Source organism: Panthera pardus, unplaced genomic scaffold (genome assembly GCF_024362965.1).
Source record: "Panthera pardus isolate Hobbes unplaced genomic scaffold, ASM2436296v1 HiC_scaffold_25, whole genome shotgun sequence".
Classification (NCBI taxonomy): Eukaryota; Metazoa; Chordata; class Mammalia; order Carnivora; family Felidae; genus Panthera; species Panthera pardus.
Window position 1 is genome coordinate 17,158,796 of NW_026526821.1, and position 22,873 is coordinate 17,181,668.

The window sequence follows — 22,873 nt, forward strand, 5'->3', positions numbered from 1 at the left end:
AGCCGGCCGCCCGGAGCCGACCAGCCCCTGCGAGGGTGCGCCGGCGGCGGGCGTGTGCGGGGCGCGGGCGTGCGCGCGAGGGTGTGTGCGCGGCCCGGGCGGAGCGCCGGGCGGGCGGGCGGCGGCGGCGGCGGCGTTAGGACTCGGGGGACGCCGCCCCCCGCCCCCGCCCCCCGCGTCCCGCCCCCGCCCAGCCGCCCGCCTCAGTTCGCGCCGCGCCTCGGCTCCGAGCGCAGCGGCGCCGGCTCCGGGAGCGCCGCGGAGCCCCTGCGTGCGGCCGCGCCGGCGATGCGGGGCCGCCCCGCGCCCGCCCGAGTCCCGGCCCCGGCCCCGGCCCCCGCGGGAAGGGGCTGAGCCGCCCGCCGCCGCCCGGATGGCGAGCCTCGCCGCGCTCGCCCTCAGCCTGCTCCTGCGGCTGCAGCTGCCTTCGCTGCCCGGCGCCGGGGCACAGAGCGCCGCAGGTGAGTACGCCCGCCGGGCCCCGCTCGCTCCCCGGCGCGCCCGAGGCCGCCGCGGGGCCCTCGGGGGAGAAAGTTGTGCGGGCTGGCGGGGGGCGCGTCCCGGGGGCCGGAGCCGGGTCCCCGTCGCCGGCGCGGGCAGCCGCGTCCCTGCGCGCCCGGGCCCGCGCGTCCCCCCTCCCGGCAGCCCGCGTTTGGCGGAGTTCCCCGCCCGACTTTGCTGCGGGCCCCCGGGCGGGAGTAACTTTCGCGGTTGTTGCGAACGTCTCCACTTGCTGCCTCCCACTTGTCGGAATCTGTCACTGGAGTGTTTGGGGCGGCGGGACGAGAAGCGGCACCGGCGCCCGGGGTGGAGCGTTCGCTCCCCGCAGCTTCTGGGGGGCAGCGCGCGCTTTTCGTGGGGGAGCACCGGTCGCCAGCAGGCCGCGGCTGCCGGGGCGGTGGCTTTTCTTGTCTCCAGGGAGAGACGGCCAGCTCCAGACTTGCTCGAAACACGCCGCGCCCCTCAGCTAAGGCTTAAGCGAGCCGCTGAAGGCACCGTGGGGGTGTGGGTGTTAACGACTGGGGCGGCACTGACCTCCTCCCTAGCCCGTGGTTTTCAGCCAGAGTAGATGGTCGCCCCAGTTAAGGCCCTTGGAGCGGAGTGGCTTCGACCTTTGAGACTGTTGGCTCCTGAAAAGTTTAGGGGTGGGGGACCCATATTTGGGTTTGACCGTAGGAAGGAGGTGAGCAGAGGTGGTTCTCAGTGTTGGGGGGCTGGGGTGCCCCTAATGATAGGTTGGCATGCATGGGAGACCACCACCATCCTGCGTCTTCTCCATCGCCAAAGCCCGCCTCAGGCAAACTTCCAGCCCCAGGCCCCCAAAGATTGGGCGGTAGGTGGAGGGAGACAAGGGAGGGATTGGCCAGGTATGCTTCCAAGTTCAAAATCACCTTGAAGTTTGTTTGTCTGTTTGTGTTTGTTTGTTTTTAGCCCCGATTTGATTTCATTTGGCCACACTGAGCTGGAGGTTGCTGAGATCACACGGACAGGCTGAGATAAACAAGTGAGATGTAGGAAAAGATGAGTTTCGGATTGCCGAGTAACAGCGGTGCCCATATATTGTTTTGAAGAAGGAAAGAGAGAAAGAAAAAAAGCTGCGGTGGAGTGTAGCCTCCTTAAGCAGGTTGCACTTGAGGTTAGGAAGCAGTGGAGTGACACTCCGTTGGACAGGCACTGGCGTCTCTCTTGCTGCCTACTAAATGGGAACTCAGTATGGGACTTCTGCGAAGGGGACAGCCCGTTTCCGTGGCTGGGAAGTTGGGTGACTAGGACACTTCTTTTGAGGTGTGTGGGTAGGATTAGCCAGTGAGGGAAGAGGGACAGGCACGGCACCGTTCTAAAGGTGGTGGGTGTGCAATTCTGTTTCTCCTTGCTCTGGGTCTGCATTAGGTGTGCTGGGGAGGGGAGAAAAGGAAGATGCTGGGGGCGGTCCTGGAGCCCCGGGCGTGCTTCGTGATTTAAATTTTTACTTTCCTCCAGGGCCTGGCGGGCCCGCCACGCATTCACAGTACTCACGTTCCCGCGGCAAAAAATCAGTGTCAAAAATATTCCGCCGCGGGTGTCCAGCCGTTCTTGCGAAGCGTCCGGTGAAACGGTACCGGCCTGGGGAAGCTGTCCAACGCACAAAGCACGCCGGTTCCGGTGCCCCCCGCCAGGTGGCGCTCGCCCACAACTGTTAAAATGCAAATCCAGTTGCTGTCAGCTCAGGAATAGAACTTCTTTTCAAATTTTAAATGAGTAATGTGTTTATTCAGCAGCCTTTTGTTAAAACATTTAGAGAAGTGTGAGGAGCCAGCACCTTTTCTTTGTTTGCTCTTTGGAACACTCGGGAAAGAAAAGCAGTCCAGGAGTACAGTTTGGGAAGAAATCTACTGTTAAGGCACCATATGTTTCTTTTGGTTCTACTTGAGCCGAGTGACTTGTGCAAACCTACTACGGCATATACTTAGCAAGCGACTGCGTTTGTGCTAGAGGCTCCTTGAACGAGTGGGATTAGCTTGTGTGGGAGAAAGCCTCATTCAGTTGTAAAAATGGGGATTTTCTGTAGATATCTTTTCTCTCCTTTTTGGTTTAATGCAAATGTCTTAGACCATTTACATTCGATTTTTCCCCCCAGGTTTCTTCGTGAACATCCACATTTGTAGATGCAGGAATGCTGCAAATGTTGATTTTTTAAAATGGACTTATCCTCTTAATTTCTAAATGCTGAAACTGTTGGAATCCAGATCTAGTACAAATACGACAATATCTTGATTTGCTTTCAAGTATCTTATTTAAAACTTTTGGCAAGTTTGGGTAAAGAATACATTTTAAAACTTGGTGGTGTGTGCCTCATACCTTTTTAATCTGAAAGTTCCCAGTCTTAAAAGCACTTTGAATTTGTATCTAGTACACATTTGGGATGATATGTTTTGCTGTAACATGTTGGTCATGGTGTCCAAAAGTCAGTGGCAAGAGCCTGTCATCAAAAGGCAGTTTCCTTCTTCCTACTAAGATGTGTTTCATGAGCCAGGATGATGATTGCAAGGAATGGTAGTTAAAAAAAAAAAAGCATTTGAAATCAGCTTGTTGAGAGTGTGGCAAAACATGATTTGGGATGGGGCAAGAGAGAAACAACTAAAACAGATACGGGGATAATTAGTCCATTTACTAGAGGATTTCAGCGTCTGTACAGTGAGAGCGACAATGGATCGTAGAGGGGACTGACTTGAGATTGCAATTGTTAGCGATGTAGTCATTTAACTCGATAATCATTGCCAGTTATCTCTGGGGAACTGTTAGCAGTACAGTCAAATTTTATTTTCTCTCCTGGATTGCTTGATTTCTTTCCTAATAAAAGAACAATTAATGTGCAAACCTGGCCTGGATTCTGTTTCAGCAACAATCACAAACACATTCACAATGAAAGCAGACTGTTTTCTTGGGTAAAAACCCACTCCCTTTCTCCTCTCTTCAGTTTCTTCTTGCTTATCCCTCGCACAGCGCTCGCAAGCTCCTGGCTGCCGGCTGAGACGGAGTCCGCTGTGGTAGTGTAACTGTCACCTTTCAGAGCCATGATCACAGGACATTACAGCATTGTTCCTTTAAGCACAGGATACTCCCATGACTCTCTGACAGCATGTTGCTGTGGAAACAAGAGCGGTGGTGTGTAGGCGGTGGGTCCTTCATAAATATTTATTGATGATGATGAAGAGATGGCAACTCTGTTGGGGCCTGGGGAGTTTAACTCAGGGAGGCAGCCTGACTTAGAGAAATGAGTAAGAGCTTTGGTGTGTGAATCCCACTCTGCCTCTTTCCAGCTATGCCAGCCTGGGAAAGTCATTTACCTCCTCTGATGCCCAGGTTCTCATCTGTAAAGTAAGGATAATTGTAGCTGCCTCACTGGATTCTGGGAAGACTAAAACAAGATGATGGATGCGGAGTGAGAAGTAGGCTGGTGCACAGTAGTGCTTTAGCCTAAAGGGGAGCCTTGTCTATTACTAGCCTTGGCATTGGTGTGTGGACCCAGGTCAAGGGGGCATTGATGTTAAGGTCAGTTATGAATGGAATATTAGATGGCTGGGTTTTGGTGATGAATTTTAGTTGTTTTTTTTTGGGGGGGGGGATGTGGGGGGATTTGATTCCCTGCAACTGCTTTCAGAAAGTGATTTAGTACAAAACAGTTGACACGGATACATTTGACAATTCAAGAGTTCAGATAGGGAATGTTTAGTTTTAAGCACATTTTACCTTCTAAATGAGAACTTCTAAAAACCCAGATGGCTACACATTGTAACAGGAGAGTATTTGGGAATATCTTTTCTCCCTTCCTGCCCCCTCCTTCATACATTCTTCCTTGCCTCAGGACTCTGTCCCCTGCTCCATTTCCTTGTCTTACCTAATCTAGAAATCAGGTGTGTGGAACTCTTGAGCAGTGGGAGGGTGGGGGATGCTTTGTGCACTTGATAAACAAGCAGAGAATAAGTAAACATATGGAGGTCCATGGCATTCCAAGAAATAAAAAAGCTATGGGATTATTGAAAACAAACCATGTCGGACAAGTGTAATAGCATTTGCAAGCACATTACAGAATTGGGGCTAAGAGGCAACACCACGTAGATATTAGAAAACAGAGTGTCCCATGAAATTTTGTAAAATGGATTCAGTTGGTTTGGAGAGGAAGAAAACCATGGCTCGCGCACGCTCTCTTTTTAATAGATTAATAACAATCAGATGCAGGGGTGATTGCTAGTGTTGTGTTCATTTGGGCCAGGGTGACAAGTTGGAGTCCTAGGATTTAGCATTTGATGTGGTCTCGCTGGGCACTCTTATTTGCCTGAGAGATGGGGAAATAAAGATGATAATGCCACTTATCATTGGTAAGAGTGCCACGTTCTAAAGACGATATAGAGGGACCTAGGGAGTATGCTAGGCATAGATCCCAAGGAACCCTCTGGAAGTCAATCGTGAAAAATGAAAATTAATGTGTCACAAAGGCAGAATAGTGAAAGGGTGAGGAGCCACTGAGGAATGATGATCATTTGGCCGGTTTTATCCAAATTTTGGGTATTTCACTTGGCCTACCCCGGTTATCTACACAGGCAAGAGCTGCTCAGGAGCCTTACCAGATCCACTGCCAGACTGGTGGGTAACTAAGAAACTGAAGGTAACTAAGGAATCGAAGTCCACAGTGTTACAGACTTAATTTTTTGCACATTGGAGTCAGGCTGCTGAAGAATGTTTGACACACACACACACACACACACACACACACACACACAGCCGCTGGTGCATGAGTAGAACACAGATCTGAAGTCTTTCCAGTTTCTTGAATATTCAGCCTCAAATTTTTATTTGGTGCTGGAGGGAATAAAAAATGGTGATGTCATTTGGCAGTTTCTTTAAAAAGTTAAACATACACATATACCATAGGGTCCAGAGAGTCCACTTCTAGGAATATACCCAACAGACACGAAAACATACGTCCACACAAAGATACACACATGAATATTCACAGCAGTGTAATTCATACAAGACCCCAAACTGGGAACAATCCAAATGTCCATCAACTAGGAACCCATCTACTGGAATTCTACTAGCAATAAAAAGGGACGGAGTATTGATATATGTTATGACACTGATGAACCTGAAAAAACATGCTAGGCAAAAGGAGCCGGATGCAAAAGACTGTATACTACGTGAAATATTTGGAAAAGGCAAATCTCAAGGTGGCTCCGTAGCTCAGTTGGTTAAGTGTCTGACTCTTGATTTCGGCTCAGTTCATGATCTCATGGTTTGTGAGATCGAGTCCTCTGTTGGGCTCTGTGCTGACAGCACAGAACCTGCTTGGGATTCTCTCTCCCTCTCTTTCTGCCTCTCCCCTCCTCAATGAAACAAAACAAAACAAAACACCCAAAAGAACCAAAAAAAATATTCAAAAAAGGCAAATCTATACAGATAGAAAACAGATCAGTGGTTGCCTGGGCTGGCAGTGGGATCAGGGATTTATAGCATGTGGGCACGAGAGAATATTTTAGAGTGATGGAAAGATTTGAAAACTGGAAGGAGGTGATGGTTGGTAACTCTATAAATCCTGGCTCCCTGCTTTAGATACGAACTTGATGAGTTGTTACTTCGCTATTCTGAACCTTTATTTCTGCATCTGTAAATTGGGCACAACAGTGCTTCGAAGAGCCAGAGATAGCTCCTGTAAATTGTCAAGCTAGGTGCCTGGCACAAAACGGGCACCCAATAAATGGCATTGTTGTTACCCCTTGCCAGTCTCCACAAATAGTTTTTTGTATGAATTGTTTGCAAGTCATTATTTTTGTTTTTTTTCTTCTCTTTTAGACTCTTTTTTTTTACATTTATTTATTTTTGAGAAACAGAATGAGACAAAGTATGAGTGGAGGAGGGGCAGAGAGAGAAGGAGACACAGAATCTGAAGCAGGCTCCAGGCTCTGAGCTGTCAATGCAGAGCCTGATGCGGGGCTCGAACCCATGAACTGTGAGATCATGACCTGAGCCGAAGTTAGACACTCAACTGACTGAGCCACCCAGGTGCCCCTCTTTTAGACTCTTTAGACTGAATTAAATCAATGAGCTAACATGTCTTCCCTTTCATCAATTTGGCAAAAACGAAAAAGTTTTAGACTGTGAAGTTTAGACAAGGATCTGAGCAATTAGGTGGCTTTGTTCATTGTTGAGTAGTGAATATAGAAACAGCTTTTTTTTTTTTTTTTTTTTGTTTTTTGAGTGCTAATCTTATTAAAAGTAAACATGTGAATAGCTTGTACGTGGAGTATTTTGGTAGGGCATGGATTGGGGTTGAGGAGAGGATAGACCATTCATTTTCTTCTTTCTCATTAAGCCAAGGATGTAGAAATTTAACAGAAGAGATGCTCTCCTGTAAAAGGAGCAGATGCAGCATGTTTTTTGGGCCGTTAGCTTCCTGACAGGGTGAACAACCACTAGGGGTGAGAAAAAGCTCCATACCTGTGTTTCTTTCTTGCCTTTATAGGGTGCTTCCGTTGATACCCCAGGAGAACTTCACAGATGATTACTAACTTCAAACTTCACTCAGCCTTACGAAGCTGAAGCCGGTCCTCTTCCAAGGGAGGAAGCTGTTTTGTCACCCACATTCCCAGCTCCAGCTTCCCAGAACCCTAAAGAGCATGTTTCCTCTCGGATCACTTTACATTAGTCCCCTTTTATCCCAGTGGTGCTGGAACTGATCTTGAAATCACAAAACCAGTTCTCTTGGTCCTCCCAAAACTCATGGTGGGTGGTTGCATATGCATTCTTTAAGGGTCATGTCTCTGTCTCTTTGGAGCCAAGCATGAATTAATAGATTCATGTCAGCGAGGAGAACTTTTAAAAAAAAAAAAAAATTTTTTTTAACGTTTATTTATTTTCGACACAGAGAAAGACAGAGCATGAATGAGGGAGGGTCAGAGAGAGGGAGACACAGAATCTGAAACAGGCTCCAGGCTCTGAGCTGTCAGCACAGAGCCCGACGCAGGGCTTGAACTCATGGACCGCGAGATCATGACCTGAGCTGAAGTCAGCCTCTTAACTGACTGAGCCACCCAGGCGCCCTGCAAGGAGAACTTTTTAAAGAGCACTTAATGTTTGATCATCAGGAATGAGTGCCCTTGGATGATCCAGACTTGGTCTAATTGACCATAATTATGACTTTTGGTTTTGCTGCTCAACTAGTCACAGGTTGGTCCAAGGAGCCCCTTTGAACCAGTTTATTCTTCATACTTTCAGATGTCTTTGAGAACGTCCTTATTTTTCTGTGACAACAAGGATCTCCAGGCTCACCTCAAAGTTTTCTGTCCTAAACATGCAGTCAGTTATTTCTTTCTTTCTTTTTTGTAAGAATTGTGGTTCCTTTTTGTGGAGATATCAGAATCTGAGATGCACATTGTGGTGTTTTATTTGAATGCCGGAGGAGAATAGAATTAAACAGGGACTGGTGGTAATGTTAGGGATAGAAAGAGAAAGATATTTTAAACAGCATGCATTTATGACCACTTATCTCTTAGATTTTTTAAAGGTCGATCTGAGCATGAGGACCTATTAATCTAATTAAAAATAATTTTGTGATTGTCATGCTGTGTGCTTAGAATGTAGCCTAGAAGTTGATGTCACCGCTTTTTTTCTTAAGCATCTTGGAATTGGCCCCTAAGTGCCTGGGTCCAGATGAACTCATATGTCAGTGTTTCTTGGGTACCAACTTTGTGAAAAGAAAAAAAAGAAAGAAATCCCAGTCTCACCCTAAGGGAATTATGTTAGTTATCTATGGCTGGGTAACAAGTTATATCCCCGAACCTAGTGGCTTTATTGCCCCACCATTTCTTCGAGTCAGGAATCTGGGTGTGGCACAGCTGGGTTCTCTGGCTTTGGATCTCTCAACAGGCTGCAAACAGGGTGTTGTCTGGGGCTGCAGTCCACTCAGCTGGAGTGGAAAAGCATCTGCTTCCAGACTCACTCACATGGTTGTGGGAGGGTTCAGTTCCTCATGGGCTGTCCGAGTGAGGGGCTCAGTTCTCAGGAACTGTTGGCTAGAGGCTACTCTGGCTTCCTTACCATGTGGGTCCCCCCATCATAACATGGTGGCCAGATCTGTCACTGACCAATTGAGAGGACAGGAAAAAGCGTGAGCAAGATGGAAGTCAGTTTTTATAATGCAGTTTTGAAAGTGACATCCATCACTGTTGCCATCCTCTGTCTGTCAGATGTAAGTCACTAGGTCTAGCCTCCTTGCAAGGGAAGGGGGGAATCACATATGGACTTGAAGGAAGTGGGGATTGTTGGGAGCTGTTTCAGGAGCTGCCTACTACGTGAACCTCAAAAAATAGATAGGTGTAGGAAACCTTGTATCATGGAAAAAAATAAAAATGTAACTATGTTCAAATCTTTTAATTCTTTTTATTATTTTAGGCATTGGTGTCAGTTCAGTGTCAAGCCTTTGCTCTTTAAAGGCCTCTGAGGGGTGCCTGGGTGGCTCAGTTGGTTAAGTGTCCAACTCTTGATGTAGGCTCAGGTCATGATCTCATGGTTCGTGCGATTGACCCCTGCATCAGGCTCTGCACTGACAGCATGGAGCCTGCTTAGGGTTCTCTCCCTCCCTCTCTCTCTGCCCCTCCCCCACTCGTGCATGTGTACATGTGCGTGCTCTCTCTCTCAAAATAAATAAATATAAAAAAATACAAAGGCCATTGAATAGAGAGATTTATTGTCTCTGAATTGACTTGGTATGAATCTTTAAAAAAAGTTAATTAGGAGTGTCAGTAAAGTAAAAATGAAATAGTACGAAGACCCGTCAGAAGCCGTTTCAAACTTTAAAAGTTGAAGTACTATCTGTTTTTGTGAGACTAAAACTTTCACACTACTATCTAGGTTCCACAAGAACCAATTTATAAAAAACACCAATAAATAAGGGCTGTAGTTTAGCTGAAAGTTAGTATTTTTATTACTTTTAGATATCCCAGTTTTAAAAATTGGTATTTATTTTAGAGGCACCTGGGTGGCTCAGTCAGTTAAGCATCTGTCTGATTCTTGGTTTTGGCTCAGGTCATGATCTAGTGGTTTGTGAGCTTGAGCCCTGCATTGGGCTGTGTGCTGACTGTGTGGAGCCTGCTTGGGATTCTCTCTCTCCCTCTTTCTCTGCCCCTTACCCATTTGTGTGTTCTTTCTCTCTCTCTCTCAAAATAAATAAACTTAAAAAAATTGGTACTTATTCTAGACTTTTTTAACCCATTTCCAGACGGTTTTTATTGTCACAAAAAACTAACATCGAGAATTTATTATTTTTTTTTAGTTTTTTAATGTTTATTTATTTATTTTTTTAATGTTTTTATTTATTTTTGAAGGGGAGAGAGAGAGAGATAGAGCATGAGTGCGGGAGGAACAGAGAGAGAGGGAGACACAGAATGTGAAGCAGGCTCCAGGCTCCGAGCTGTCAGCACAGAGCCCAATGCGGGGCTCAAACCCACGAGCTGTGAGATCATGACCTGAGTTGAAGTTGGACGCTTAACCTACTGAGCCACCCAGGCGCCCCTTAATGTTTATTTTTCAGAGCAAGAGAGAGAGTGTGAGCAGGGGAATATCGAGAATTTAGTAAGTTACAGTGACCTAAAGATTTAATGTAAATATACAAATATTATATGGATCAAAACATGTCTGCCTGTACTCCAAGTTTTGATTGCTGTTGTAATAGTATGGTCATTAGAAGACATTCAGTCACAGCATTAAAAAAAATTTTTTTTTAATGTTTATTTTTGAGAAAGAGAGAGACACTGAGTGCAAGATGGGGGAAGAGGGGCAGAGAGAGAGAGTGAGACACAGAATCTGAAGCAGGCTCCAGGCTCTGAGCTGTCAGCACGGAGCCTGATGTGGAGCTTGAACTCATGAACGGTGAGATCATGACCTGAGCTGAAGTCGGATGCTCAACCTACTGAGCCACCCGGGTGCCCCCAGTCACAGCATTTTTTTCAGGCTAGTGGTGGTTTGGAACCATGAAATCTTCTAGTAAAGAATGGTTTTGTCAAAAATCAATGGGCTGACCAGATGTTGGACTTCCTGGTGAGGACCTGCTCTAGGAATTTACCTGATTTCACACGTTACCTCTTCGCTTGGTGGGTGGGAATGGTGGAGCCACGGTCCCTATTGTGTTTGTTGAGGCATTGTTTGCATTTAGGCAGGAGGGCCACTAGTTTGTGATGGTCCCAATCCCCTGCCCTCTTGGATTTATTTCCATGAGGTGGCTCTGGGGAAGGAGGAAGCCAAGGCACCTTGAGTTTGCCCACCGTCTCTCTTGGGAAGTTGTTTCTCCTCCACTTTCACTGTCTTGATTTTTGAGTAGGGTCTCAGATGTTAACTGTCATCTGCAGTCCTGCTGACTCAGGCTGTGCAAAGTCGGGTCCCAGGTGGAGGAGGTAGGGGCGTACTTTCCCTGGGTGTCTAGGTCAGGGCTGCACATGTTGCACGTGTTGATGTGGGACCTGCACAACTGTACCTGCAGGACCGGGTCAAGGACTCTGTGCCACTCCACTGTGCCAGTGTAGATTTTATAGCCATTTCCACATCTGCCCTCTCCTGTTTCCAGATCTGGACCTTCTGCTGTTTTTTTTTTTTTTTCTTAATTTTTTTTTAATGTTTATTTATTTTTGACAGAGAGAGAGAGAAAGAGGCAGAGCATGAGTGGGGAAGGAGCAGAGAGAGAGGGAGACACAGAATTCAAAGCAGGCTCCAGGCTCTGAGCTGTCAGTGCAGAGCCTGATGTGGGCCTCGAACTCACGAGTTGTGAGATCATGACCTGAGCTGAAGTTGGACGCCCAACCAACTAAGCCACCCAGGCACCCCAAGGACCTTCTGCTGTTTTAACTGTATTTTTTTTTATTCAGTGAGTCCCTCCTGTGCTGACTGTTGTCTATATACCATCTCTTCACATTTTGCATTTTATTTTTTTACCTTTTGTTATCAGAAATGTGTGTATTGGGGTTGAGGGAGTGGTTTTTGGCTCAGAAACTTGAGAAACCAAGATTTAAACTAAGATTCTAACTTGTCTCAAACCAGGGATAGGGTGGGGTGGGGTGGGGTGATAGGGCAGGGTGGCATGGGGTGGGGTGGGGTAGAAGGACTGATCAGTTATATTCAGAAGCTGGGAGCATTGCCAGCCTCTTCCCTTTATCCCAGCTGGCTCTGGATCGTTATCTTCCTCTAAACAGAATTGTCTGGAACAAAGCAGAGGCCAGCTCTCTAATACTTGGGTTGTATTGTCTTGAGGCCATTTAAATTAGTTTTACAGAGGAACTGTGCAGCCTCCTGAGAAAGAGGATACTTACACTTTTCACTTCTGTGATGCTCAGCTCAAACATGCGAGCACTTAGCCGCACCCAGGTACCTTACTGCCATCGCTTCAAACACACATTCAAAAAACTTTTTTTGGGGGGGGGTATGCTTATCAATGCAAATTTCCCATCTAAAGTAAGTCTTTTAAGTCTTCTGCACTGAGGATGTGTGCTCCAAGGAGAACATTATTTCTGGAACCTGACCCTCTGAACATCATTGTTGGTGGAGGAGTGCAATTAACCTGAACAAATGCCAGAGCTCCAAGATGTGATTCTTGTACACGTAATTTTTTTAAAGCCGAGTTTTAGTTTAACCTAGGACTGCTCTCCTTATTGGTCACTTTTTAAGTGAAGGTTGATGAAGTCAGCTTTCTTACCTTTTTTATCTTTACCTATAACACATTTAGCATACATTTAAGTTCACTTGTGTACAAGAGCATATTGTTACTGGTTTTACCTGAGAATTGGCTTAGTGAGTACTGAAGCATTTCTCAGTTGCCTTCTCATTTCCTCTCACCTCCAAATCCTCAGCAGCTATCATTTGTCCCTAGAAAGTTGCTGCCCACCTGTTCCACCTGGAGGTTCAGGGTCCTTGGTACCTACCCTATGCCATGTTACTTTTCACATGTCTAATTGTGATCCAGAGGTTCTGGCTTAAACTTCAGATGTTTCCTTCTTTTGGGGTTTTAACTCCCTTTGGAGATCTGTAGTCCTAGAAGGATTTTGGGTCATCTAGAAGATTATAGGAATTATGCCTGAGCCATCTTTTATTATATGTCAGGTCCAAACGGTTGGAGGCAGAGGAATAGTGGATGAATCCCACTGGACTGAGCTCTTCCACAAAAATTCTTATGTTTGAGACATGTTTTACTTCTTGTTTCCTACTTTGGCATTCTGATCTCTGAGTAAATCTGGTCATGATGGTGAGATCTTCATGCCTGTCCCACTTCTGACACCAATGGCATAGTTTCACATGGATTATAGATTATTTGGCAGAGACCTTGTATGTGGTCCCAAACTTCCAAAAGTTCCTGATTTATTTAGGCAGAGATATAGGATATCATGGAAGTGAGTTGACTATACAGAGGGGAAGCAGATGTAGTATATCTTGGCCTGACCTTTTCTGGTTTCTTAGGTCCCTAATGGGATGCATAGTTGCTACTGACATCTTTAACCCTGGTAGAATCCCACTTATACACAGAAGCAGCCCGATTTTTGCTGTACCACTGCCCTTTTCGATCAGCACCTTGGAAGATCTTATACTAAAAATATGAGTATCTATTAAAGAATATTTGCAAATATTATTAGGCTTTTCTGGTTCATGAAGCAAACTCTGCATCTGCAAGGCTACATCCTCTTCTGTGGGAAGAAAAAAGAGCTGATTTTATAAATGTAACAATTAAACAGTGATAATCTGTGTATGTTTATTTTAGTATAAAATGCAACATGGAAAGTTCTACTCTGTAGAAGAGAGATGGGGAGAAAATGAGCTGGAATAGTAGATGAAGGGCATTTGACTTTATCTGTAATTTTTTATTTCATTTGGAAAGGGGAACATACTTTAAGTAAATTTGTTAAAACTAGTTGATAATTCTTGATAGAGAAGGTGTTAGTTACACTTCTGTTTGTAATATTTCTGCATTTAAATTATCTCATTCAAAAGTGATGCCCTCAGGGGTGCCTGGGTGGCTCATTTGGTTAAGCGTCTGATTCTTGGTTTTGGCTCAGGTCATGATCTCATGGTTTGTGGGATCGAGCCCCACATCAGGCTCTGTGCTGACAGTGCGGAGCCTGCTTGGGATTGTCTTTCTCCCTCTCTCTCTCTCTTTCCCTCTCCAGCTCACACTCGCTCTCTTTCTCAAAATAAACAAACATTAAAAGAAGTGATACGCTTGGAATTTAAGATTTGTCAGTAAAGTGCATATGGTAAAGATTTTAAACATATGTATTGCTTCCTTCAGTCACTCTTTCAAAACAAATTTAGGTATTATTTTCTATACGGAATGCTTTTTTTTTTTTAAATGCAACATTTTCTTTCAAAGTCTGTAATTAGGATTCCTGTGGGGAATTCTAAGACCCCTGCATCTGGTTAGAAGGAAAGAAGTAGAGAATTGTGTCCCAGATATAGGGAAACATTTGAGCATGAGTGATTGGGGCCCTGATGGAGGGGGCCTTATTAAGTATCATAATCCTTCCACTTGTAACACCCCCTTCTCTCTCCTGGTACTTCCATGGAGAAATAACAGAGTTTCTTCCACAGGACAGCCTCTGTCCCTGGGTTTGCTTGGGGCCACAGAAGGCACATTCAATACAGAGGAATAATATTGCACAGTCTTTTCAGTATTCAGAGGTGCTGTGAATCTGGGCCCAGTTTTCCCATCTGTGAAATGAGCAGACGATGTCTGTGTTTCTTAAGGGCTTGAGTTCTAGTGTCTGACGTTAGGATTTTGAATTTTTTCCCCTGACAATCAAATCATTTGAGATCTTTGCTAGAGGTTACGTATTATAAAAATCTACCCCTTGCTAATTAATTAGTTTTCTTATTTAACACCATCCATAGTTTGTTCAAAAGGAATATGTGTGGGATCTCCAGGTCTAGGAGATGAAACAAACAGAATCTGTTGCCAGGATTGTTCATTTCAAACCGCAACTCCATTAGAGCAGGCTGGATTAGAATAAGACAGAAGGAATTTTAACTCCCTTGGGATGAAGATTTCTAAACCCTGAAGAGTATACAGAAGAGAGAAGCATTTGGCACATGTTGGAATGGAAAGCAGAAAATACAAGGAGATGACAAGTAATTTGGTGAAATGATGGATGATAGGGGAATAATAATAGGGAAACAGATTCTAAAGTTATGAAAATCATAAGTGCACTGGGGTATGTCTGCAGAGCAGGAAGGATTCAAACTGAACACTAGGGGAATCAGTGCAGGAGAAGGAAATGTCTACCAAATAGCAAACACTAATATTATTGCATGCTTTAAATACTTACAACGAGCCAGAAATTTTTCAAAGGCTTTACTCATTGTCACTTGTAGAATCTTCATAACAGTCCTATGATATGGGTACAATTATCATCAAAAATGAGGAACAAAGTGGCTATGTAGCAAGGTCATACAGCTAGTGGGTGGTAGAGCCAGGACTTGAACCCAAGTAATTGGGGCTAGAATCCGTGTTTTTAGCCACAACTTTCTGTTCTCTGTTTTACTTTGTGCCAGGTTCTGTGCTGAATTCACACTTAGGGGAAACATTTAGGTCTTACTTGAAATTCCTGGGTGGAAAGCCTTTCTTCAAAATTTCCAACGAGAATTCCTTTCAGGGAGTTGTAAGACTTCATTAAATCACCACGAAGCAGACACAACAATTGCATATATCAGATAAGGGAATTGGTGTTATGGAGGTGCAAGGGCTTGGCCTCAGTCATATTTGTTGTCATGTCATTTCAGAGTCCAGGTTCTTAACCACCACGTGATGTTGAATGTTAGAAGATTTTTATGGCAGTAAGAGGTATGGGAGAGAGGTGCTGTCTTCCTAAGAATGAAATCCATCTCCTTCCCAAATAAGTCTCAACCATCCCAATCTTAAAAGAAGGTAATTCGTAGGGGAGGACCCTCATTTGGTCTGGAATAAACATGGAGCCTTTAGAAGTGGCTGCCACTGACTCAACATTGGGTGCTTAACAGCTGAAGGTGCCATACCCCCCAGGGAACTCAGATGGCATGAGAGGTTCATCTCAGACCATGGGCTTTGGACCTCTGGTCTCCAGCAAACAAAGCATTTTAGGAAAACACTTTTTGGCTGGACATAGTTTACTGGGTTCATTTAACCCATAGGATAGCCACTCTGCAGATTTAAGAGTGGTGGTTATTATTCCTGCCTTACAAATGAGTGGCTGAAGCTTAAGCGATCAGGTGGAACTGGCTTTGAATCTGTAGGGTGCATCAGGTGGTAAATGTCACAGATTTTTGCTGCAGAAATCTCAGATTCTGAAATATGCGGGCCTGTGTAATTTTCCAAAAGCTCCGAATACCTCCCCAATGACTTTTTCATTGTGTGCCCTATAATAAAGAATGTGTAAATCCCTTCTCAATTTCTGCTCTTGTGACTGCAGTTTTCAACCTTGGTCCTTAATATGACCTTTTGGTAATTCTTGGTTTTCTTTCTCATAGAATCAGGTCTGGTTATAGGTAGACCCATCTGCTCTGTCATGAAGGAAACCATGCTAGTTAAAAGTGCAGGCTCTGATCTCAGTCTGTGTGGGTTCAAGTCAGTTCTGTGCTACTTATAAGCTGTATGACCTTGAACAAGTTATTTGAGCCCTCTGAGTCTCAATTTTATCATCTGTGAAATGAGGCTAATAACAGTAACTTGCCTGTAGCATGGTTCTAAGAAGTCAATGAACTGATGTATGTAAAAAACGTAGCATGGGGCCAGGCTCAAGGAAAGTGCTCAATAAATGCTAGCCATTTTTGGTGGTGGTGCTATTGCTGGAGTACTATTGCTGGAGTTCATAGGAGTATAAGAGTATATGGCTAGGGTGACCAGTTGTCCTGGTTTGTCCAGGGTGCAGTTGTTTCCCAGGATATGGGCCCTATAGTGCTAAAGCTTAGGAGTGTGCCAGGGAAACCAGGATGAATTTCTTAATGCCTACCTTAGGCTCTCATTGTATTTGCTGTGCAGATTCCTGCAAGTTGCATATACAATTCATATTTATGTAGCAAAAAAGATTATCTCATATTTGACCTGCATTTTATAGATGGTGTATAAGAAAATACAGAATAGCTTTTGTCAGTTTCTGAAATGATCATCACTAGAAGAGGTGTCTGGGGGTCTGGCGGTATATCTCTCTGGATCTTAACAGAAAACAGAATTCAACTCCCAATGTGTCAAGAGACTGTAATGAAGGGCCTATATATGGGGTAGAGTTGGAGTTAAGGGACCCTACAAGGGATGCTAAGACATCTAGAGACTCAGAAGGGCAAGAGGCCGTTAGTACCCTTTAATTTGGAAAGGGTAAGGGGAGGGAATTGCATTAATGGAGTCCTTCTTTGTACTTCTCTGAGTTCCAGGAGGCTGCATGACCTTGACTCCTTTGCCCTCTACTTTCTGATTGAGTTTGGCAGATGGGGAACACCCGGAGGAGACTGTATGGCAGACAGAAAAGGGTTAGGGTATTTAACCTCCTTTCTTTCTGCCTCACTGCTTTCTTGTATGGCTGTATTCCTCAGTGGCAGTAGTTCTCAAAGTGTGTCCCTGGACTAGCACCACCACCTGCGAACTTTTTATAAATGCCGGATCTGGAGACCCGTCCCAGACCTACTGAATCATAAACTCTGGAGGGGGGGTGGTGCTTAGCTATCTGTGTTCTAACAAGCCCTCCAGGCGATTCTGGTGCATGTGAAAATTTGAGAACCACTGGTCTAGAGATCAAAGATGCATCGTGAATCTCTTGTGTGGTCTTCGGCCAGTTAAGTCTTTCTGGTTGGAGGTCACTTTCCATATAAACCAAATGGAAGGTAGCTTTGCTCTTTCCATTCATAGTACTTGAGTCTCTTAAAAGGTATTTTTTGTTTATTTAGGTGTTTATTTTCTGACTTTTTTCCTACTAGAATTTAAGCTCCATGATGGTACAGATTTTGTTTTGTTCACTGCTGATCTCCCATGCTGTGCATAACACCTACACATAGTTGGTACTCAATGTTGGTGAATGAATGGATATTAAGTGATTTCTAAGATCACTTCTGGCATTTTTACTCTTGAGTTGAAGATTCTGTGTTCTCCATTATACAGTAATGACTGGTTTATCTTAAATCTGTCAATTTGAAATCGAACGAGTACCTCTATGATTTTAAAGGAAAATAATGATGAATTAAGGAAAGAATAACTTAAAGCACCCTCTGTGTCAGGGACCATGACACATGAAATATGTCACATATTATCCCTTTTAATCTTTGTAAAGTCTCTGTGAAATTGGATCACGACAAAGAAATGCAGTGTGAGTGAGGTTATGTGACATATCCAAAGTTTCACAGCTATTTACTACCCACACTTGGGTTTTAACACAGTTGTGTTCACTTCTAGGCCAATATTGTCTCGATTTCAAAGCTAAATCTGCAAGATTCACAAGAATCTACTGAATTGAAAAGATTGATTACATCAAAAACAAATAGCTTGTGTTGAAATATATTTTATCTTGGGTCACTCAACATGTTGGAAAGAGATTAGGTTTAGAAGTAGAGAGACCTGAATTGAAATCCTGGCTTTTACTGACTGTATGTCCTTGGGCAAATTATTGTACCTTTCTGAGCCTAGATTCCCCATATATAGTTGGGAAATAATTCTACCAGCCTGACAAGGAGGTTGTGATAATTTGACATGATGTATATAAAATACCTGGCAAGTGGTTTCTGAGAAGTTTTTGAGAATCGGTAATTTATATACGAATCATGATAAGTCTCAATTTGATGGGTGGATTTTAGAGTTTACTGCTCTTCATTGGGAAAAACTGATAATGTGACTTGAATCCCCAGTAATCCCTGGAGATAGTTTTGTTCCCATCTGGACTGGCTGTGGGGTCAGACTGCCTGGGATCTCTAGTTTTCTTGTTCATTAGCTATTATGTACTTGGGCAAATTAGTTAACCTCACTGAACCTTAAACTTATCAGGAAATATGGGATGATTGTGCCTGTACCATTAGACCATTGTGAGCATCATGTGAACATTTGTAAACTAGTAAATCAGTAGTGTAAACACTATCATCATTGTTAAGTGGGAATTTCTTCTGCATATCAAATATGTACATGGTTTCATTGCTATTGATTATTACACACACAGGTACATGTCTATGCACATATGTATGTAGGCACCAAATGAGGTCTTATATAGAAATGGTGAATGGTAACCATATACCAGACATTGTGTAAAAATTCCTTTCTTCTCCTGAATCTTGCTATATACAAGGCTCACCTTCTCTTTGTTGTGAAGATCCTGAAAAGAAGCCAAAGAGCCTCCTGGCCACCAAATAGATGTTAAACCCACACAAATCTCTTGTCTTTTCTCTGAGGGAGAGCCCCCAGACTCTCCTCTAGCGGCTATAGTTCTTATTATACATACAAATCTAGCATGTTTATATTTGATTTTCAAGCCCAGAGGGTTTAGAAGGAAGGGGACTGGCCATTCCAGGAGGCATGCTTGCAGTGGTGGCAAATAAAAGGGGCGATGGACTGATTGCTAGAGAAGAGGGAGGAGAACTAAAAGAAGCAGCAATGAGGTCTTAATAAACTCAGTAGCTGGAGCTACCGGGCACATGCCCATGGGATACTGCGCTCCCCTGAAGGCCTCCCAGGCCCCACCTTGTTGCTCTGCTGAAGGTGTGGTAGCCGTCATGACAATTATGATGTCAGGAGGAAGAACAGGTGTGGGTTCCAAAGACAATAATAACTGATCTTTTTAAGGGATAATCTTGAGTTATAAGAAAAGGCTATCTTGTTTTCTTAATCCCAATGATTCTGTTTTCATAATGCTTTACACATTGTGTTTAGGCACGTCACTCCATGTCAGTCCTTGCTCTTAATAAGTACTATCGCTTTTTTGTACATAGGAGGCTGAATCTTAGATACATTGCAGGGCCAACCCAGGGCCACACAGGTATTGAAGGCTGGGGCAAGGCCCCAAACTTGCGTTTCAAAATTTGAACCTGGGGTGTGTACCGTGGCCCCACTGTAGCATGTAAATGGGAAGGGAGACTTGTGGAATGTTTGTAAAGGCTTTGGAGACACAGCTCTTCAGGTGTCTGTTATGGTATTTAGCATGATGCGTTCGATCTAATGAACCCCTGGATTTACGTATTTGGAATAGTAGTTTGAATCAAAGAGCAAAATGGAAAACTCTGTTATCATAATGGCAAGTTTTCTTAGGAGCAGCTTGAATGAAGGCATAATGCAAGGGGAGAAGCGGCAAGGAGGACATGTATAAAGTTAAAAATAGAGAGAAGGAACAGGGCTTGGAATAGAATTCGGAGGACAGTTGTGGGACAGGGCAGTGATGTCTCCTTGGAGAAGTGTGCTTCTCTCCTTCCTCGGACTCCTTTGATTTTGCTTGACCTGACTCAGGCAGCAAGTTTATAGCCTAAGGCTCTTTGTTAAAAATAACTTATTTGCCAAGAAAAATTTATACTTGCATGGAAAAAAATTGCTGTAGAATAGAGATTTTGATAATAAATAACGAGACAATAGCCACTAAAGGATATTCCACCTCTGGCTTCTTTGTGCTGCCAGTTGTATCCAGATGGTCTGGGGCGGCCCCATGGCTCAGAATCATCTAACTGCATTCCCGGTATGAGACAGGCTGGGCCAAGTGCTGTGATCTCTTCCTCCTAGACCCAGAGGTGGCCATGCCAGGGTTTGATTTTACTCTTTGTCACTTGCATCAAAGAGGAAGATTTGGCAAATGACGTCCCTTTGTTGGAGGAAAGGGATCAAGATTGGTTTAATATAATGGTTCTTTGAAAGAAATCAATGTCTAATCTACTCTTTTAAATTTGTGAAAGCTTAGCATAATGCAGCTGGAGGTATGTGGAGAGCTGACAGCATGTGAATTCTGGATTAGGATGACATTCAAATTGAAGTGGACCCTGTTAGTTAATCATTGCTATGTAAAAAATTACCACAAAGTTAACCACTTAGAACAACACATACTAAAACACTTGAATCACTGAAAACATCGGTTATCTCATGGTTTTTGTGGGTCAGGAGTCTGGGTGCAACTGAGCTAGGTCCTCTGGTTTGGGGTCTCTCATGAGACTGTAATCCAGATGTCAGCCATGACTTTGGTCTCATCTGTAGGCTTGACTGGGGAAGGCTCTGTTTCTAAGCTTACATAGTTATTGGGAGCATTCAGTTTCTTGGAGGCTTCCAGAATGAGGGCCTTAGTTCCTTGTGGGCTGTTGGCCAGAGGCCACTGTCAGTTCCTCGCTACATGGGCCTCTCCAACACAGTGCCTTGCGTCATCTCCTCAGCAAGGGAGAGAGTCTCATCAAGAGAGAAGCCACAAGCTTGTATAGCCTCATCACAGAAATAACATCCTGCCCTCTTTACCATATTCTGCTGGTTAGAAGCTAGCTGCTAGTCCAGCCCAAGCTCAAGAGGACAGATTGATTACATGAGTGCATGAATATCAGGAGGGGAGGATCACTGGTGGCCATCTTTGAATTTGCCTGCCACAGACCCACATCTCAAAACCCCTTTTTTTGTGTATTCTTCAGAGTCTTTCTATAAAAGGCTTTGCTTCTATGGGTATGGGAGAGATTGAAATTTAAGAAACTGAAAGAAGTCGTTGGAAAATTCTGATTGGATTTGATCTGGTTACTTTCTTTTACCTTGATTGACTTATCCAGTGTCTTTCAGAGGGCTTTCACCCTCAGTAACCCTGACAAGCAGGCAAATGAGGAACCAGGATTTAGAAGCATACTCGAGGGAGGGAGCCAAAACATAAGAGACTCTTAAAAACTGAGAATAAACTGAGGGTTGATGGGGGGTGGGAGGGAGGGGAGGATGGGTGATGGGCATTGAGGAGGGCACATGTTGGGATGAGCACTGGGTGTTGTATGGAAACCAACTTGACAATAAATTTCATGTTAATTAGAAAAAAAGAAAATAGAACAACAACAACAAAAAGAGGCATACTCGAGTCTTGTTCATTCTCACAAGCATTGAGAACTTTGGATTTTTAAGAGGGCAGAGGGTGTCAAGAGTGAAAGCTTTGTTGGGGTTGACCAACATGGCGGCACTTCCTCTCTGCTGGGGTAGGGTTAGCTGTAGCTGGGCTGCTGGGCTAAGCTGAATGTCAAGACAGTCTATGAGCCAATGTGAAGGTCAGGTGAGGCTCCAGAGGGGATGTTGGAAGTCAGGATTTGGGAAGGGTAGTCAAACAACAAAGCCTAAAAGGTCCAAACCCCTTGACAGCCTTTCCTTTCATATATGTTAGGACTGAGGGGGGAAAGCTGCACTTTTTGTCTTTATTTGTTATGCCCCCACTGTTGAATTTAGACTTTGTGAAATCAGTGAAGCCATTGTACTCTGATGTCTGCCAACCATGAGGCCAGTTTTTCTCTCCTATCACCTTTGTCTGCACAGCTGTGATTGAATTTTTTTCCAGTTTTCTCTTACATTATAAAAATGAGTGGAAAATGGAAATGGGAAAATGTTGGTACTTATGGTAATACATTTGAGGCAAAGATGGAGCCTGTTAGATGTACAGACAGTGCTGACTATTTAGCTTCCATTTGTTACTGGTCAGGTGATTTCAGTCGTGAAAGGAAATAAAATGAAAGACCATGCATGAACTGCTGGAAATGTATCCTCGAACATTATGTCTCTGAGGCCATGTTTAGTGATGGAGGAAAATGAGGAAATCTTTATTATTATGAGAATCAGCATTAAAAGAAAAAAAAAAAAACTTCAATGGTTCAAATAGAAATCAACAGATCCATCGAGCTTTGGATAGGAAGATGGTTTGCTCCAGAGTCCTTAATCAAGAGGACAGTGTTCAGCTCCCTATTGACACATTTTTCAAGGAAGTTGATGACACCATCAAAATCGCCACACAACTGCCAAAGCAATTTTTTAAACACATAAATCAGACCACGTCCCTCTTCTCTTTCAGATCGCTTCACTTGCGCTTAGAATAAATAAAACGCCCAACCCCAACTATTGTTTTTTGCCTATAAAATCTGGCTTCTGTTAGAGTCTAGATGAGGGTTAACAGACTTCATCCCATGGGCCAGATGTGGCCTGCTGCCTGTTTGTGTGGCCTGTGAACTAAGAATGGGTTTTACATCTTTAAATGACTGATAACAAATTAAAAGATTCCATGAAATTCAAATTTCAATACCCATAAAAGAAGTTATTTGGGGACATAGCCTTGCCGATTTGTTTGCATATTGTCTCTGGCCGCTTTCACATGATGGTGATGGAGTTGAGTAGTTGCAACAGAAACTGTATGCCCTGCAAAGGCTCATAAAGTGACAGTTG

General features: G+C 44.1%; 1 protein-coding gene across 16 annotated transcripts in view; it reads left to right on the forward strand.

Annotated features, from left to right (window-relative positions):
- The first annotated feature begins 224 nt into the window (after window positions 1-224).
- The window catches only part of PTPRT (protein tyrosine phosphatase receptor type T), a 1,067,285-nt gene continuing 1,044,636 nt past the window's right edge, over window positions 225-22,873 (forward strand). For 15 of the 16 annotated variants that reach the window (XM_019458468.2, XM_019458472.2, XM_053890232.1 and 12 more), the window contains exon 1: window positions 225-461. In XM_019458468.2, the coding sequence (XP_019314013.2) occupies window positions 374-461 (88 nt within the window). In that variant the 5' untranslated portion in view covers window positions 225-373. The remainder of the gene's footprint in view (window positions 462-22,873) is intronic. The other variant, XM_053890240.1, reaches the window with a different exon arrangement.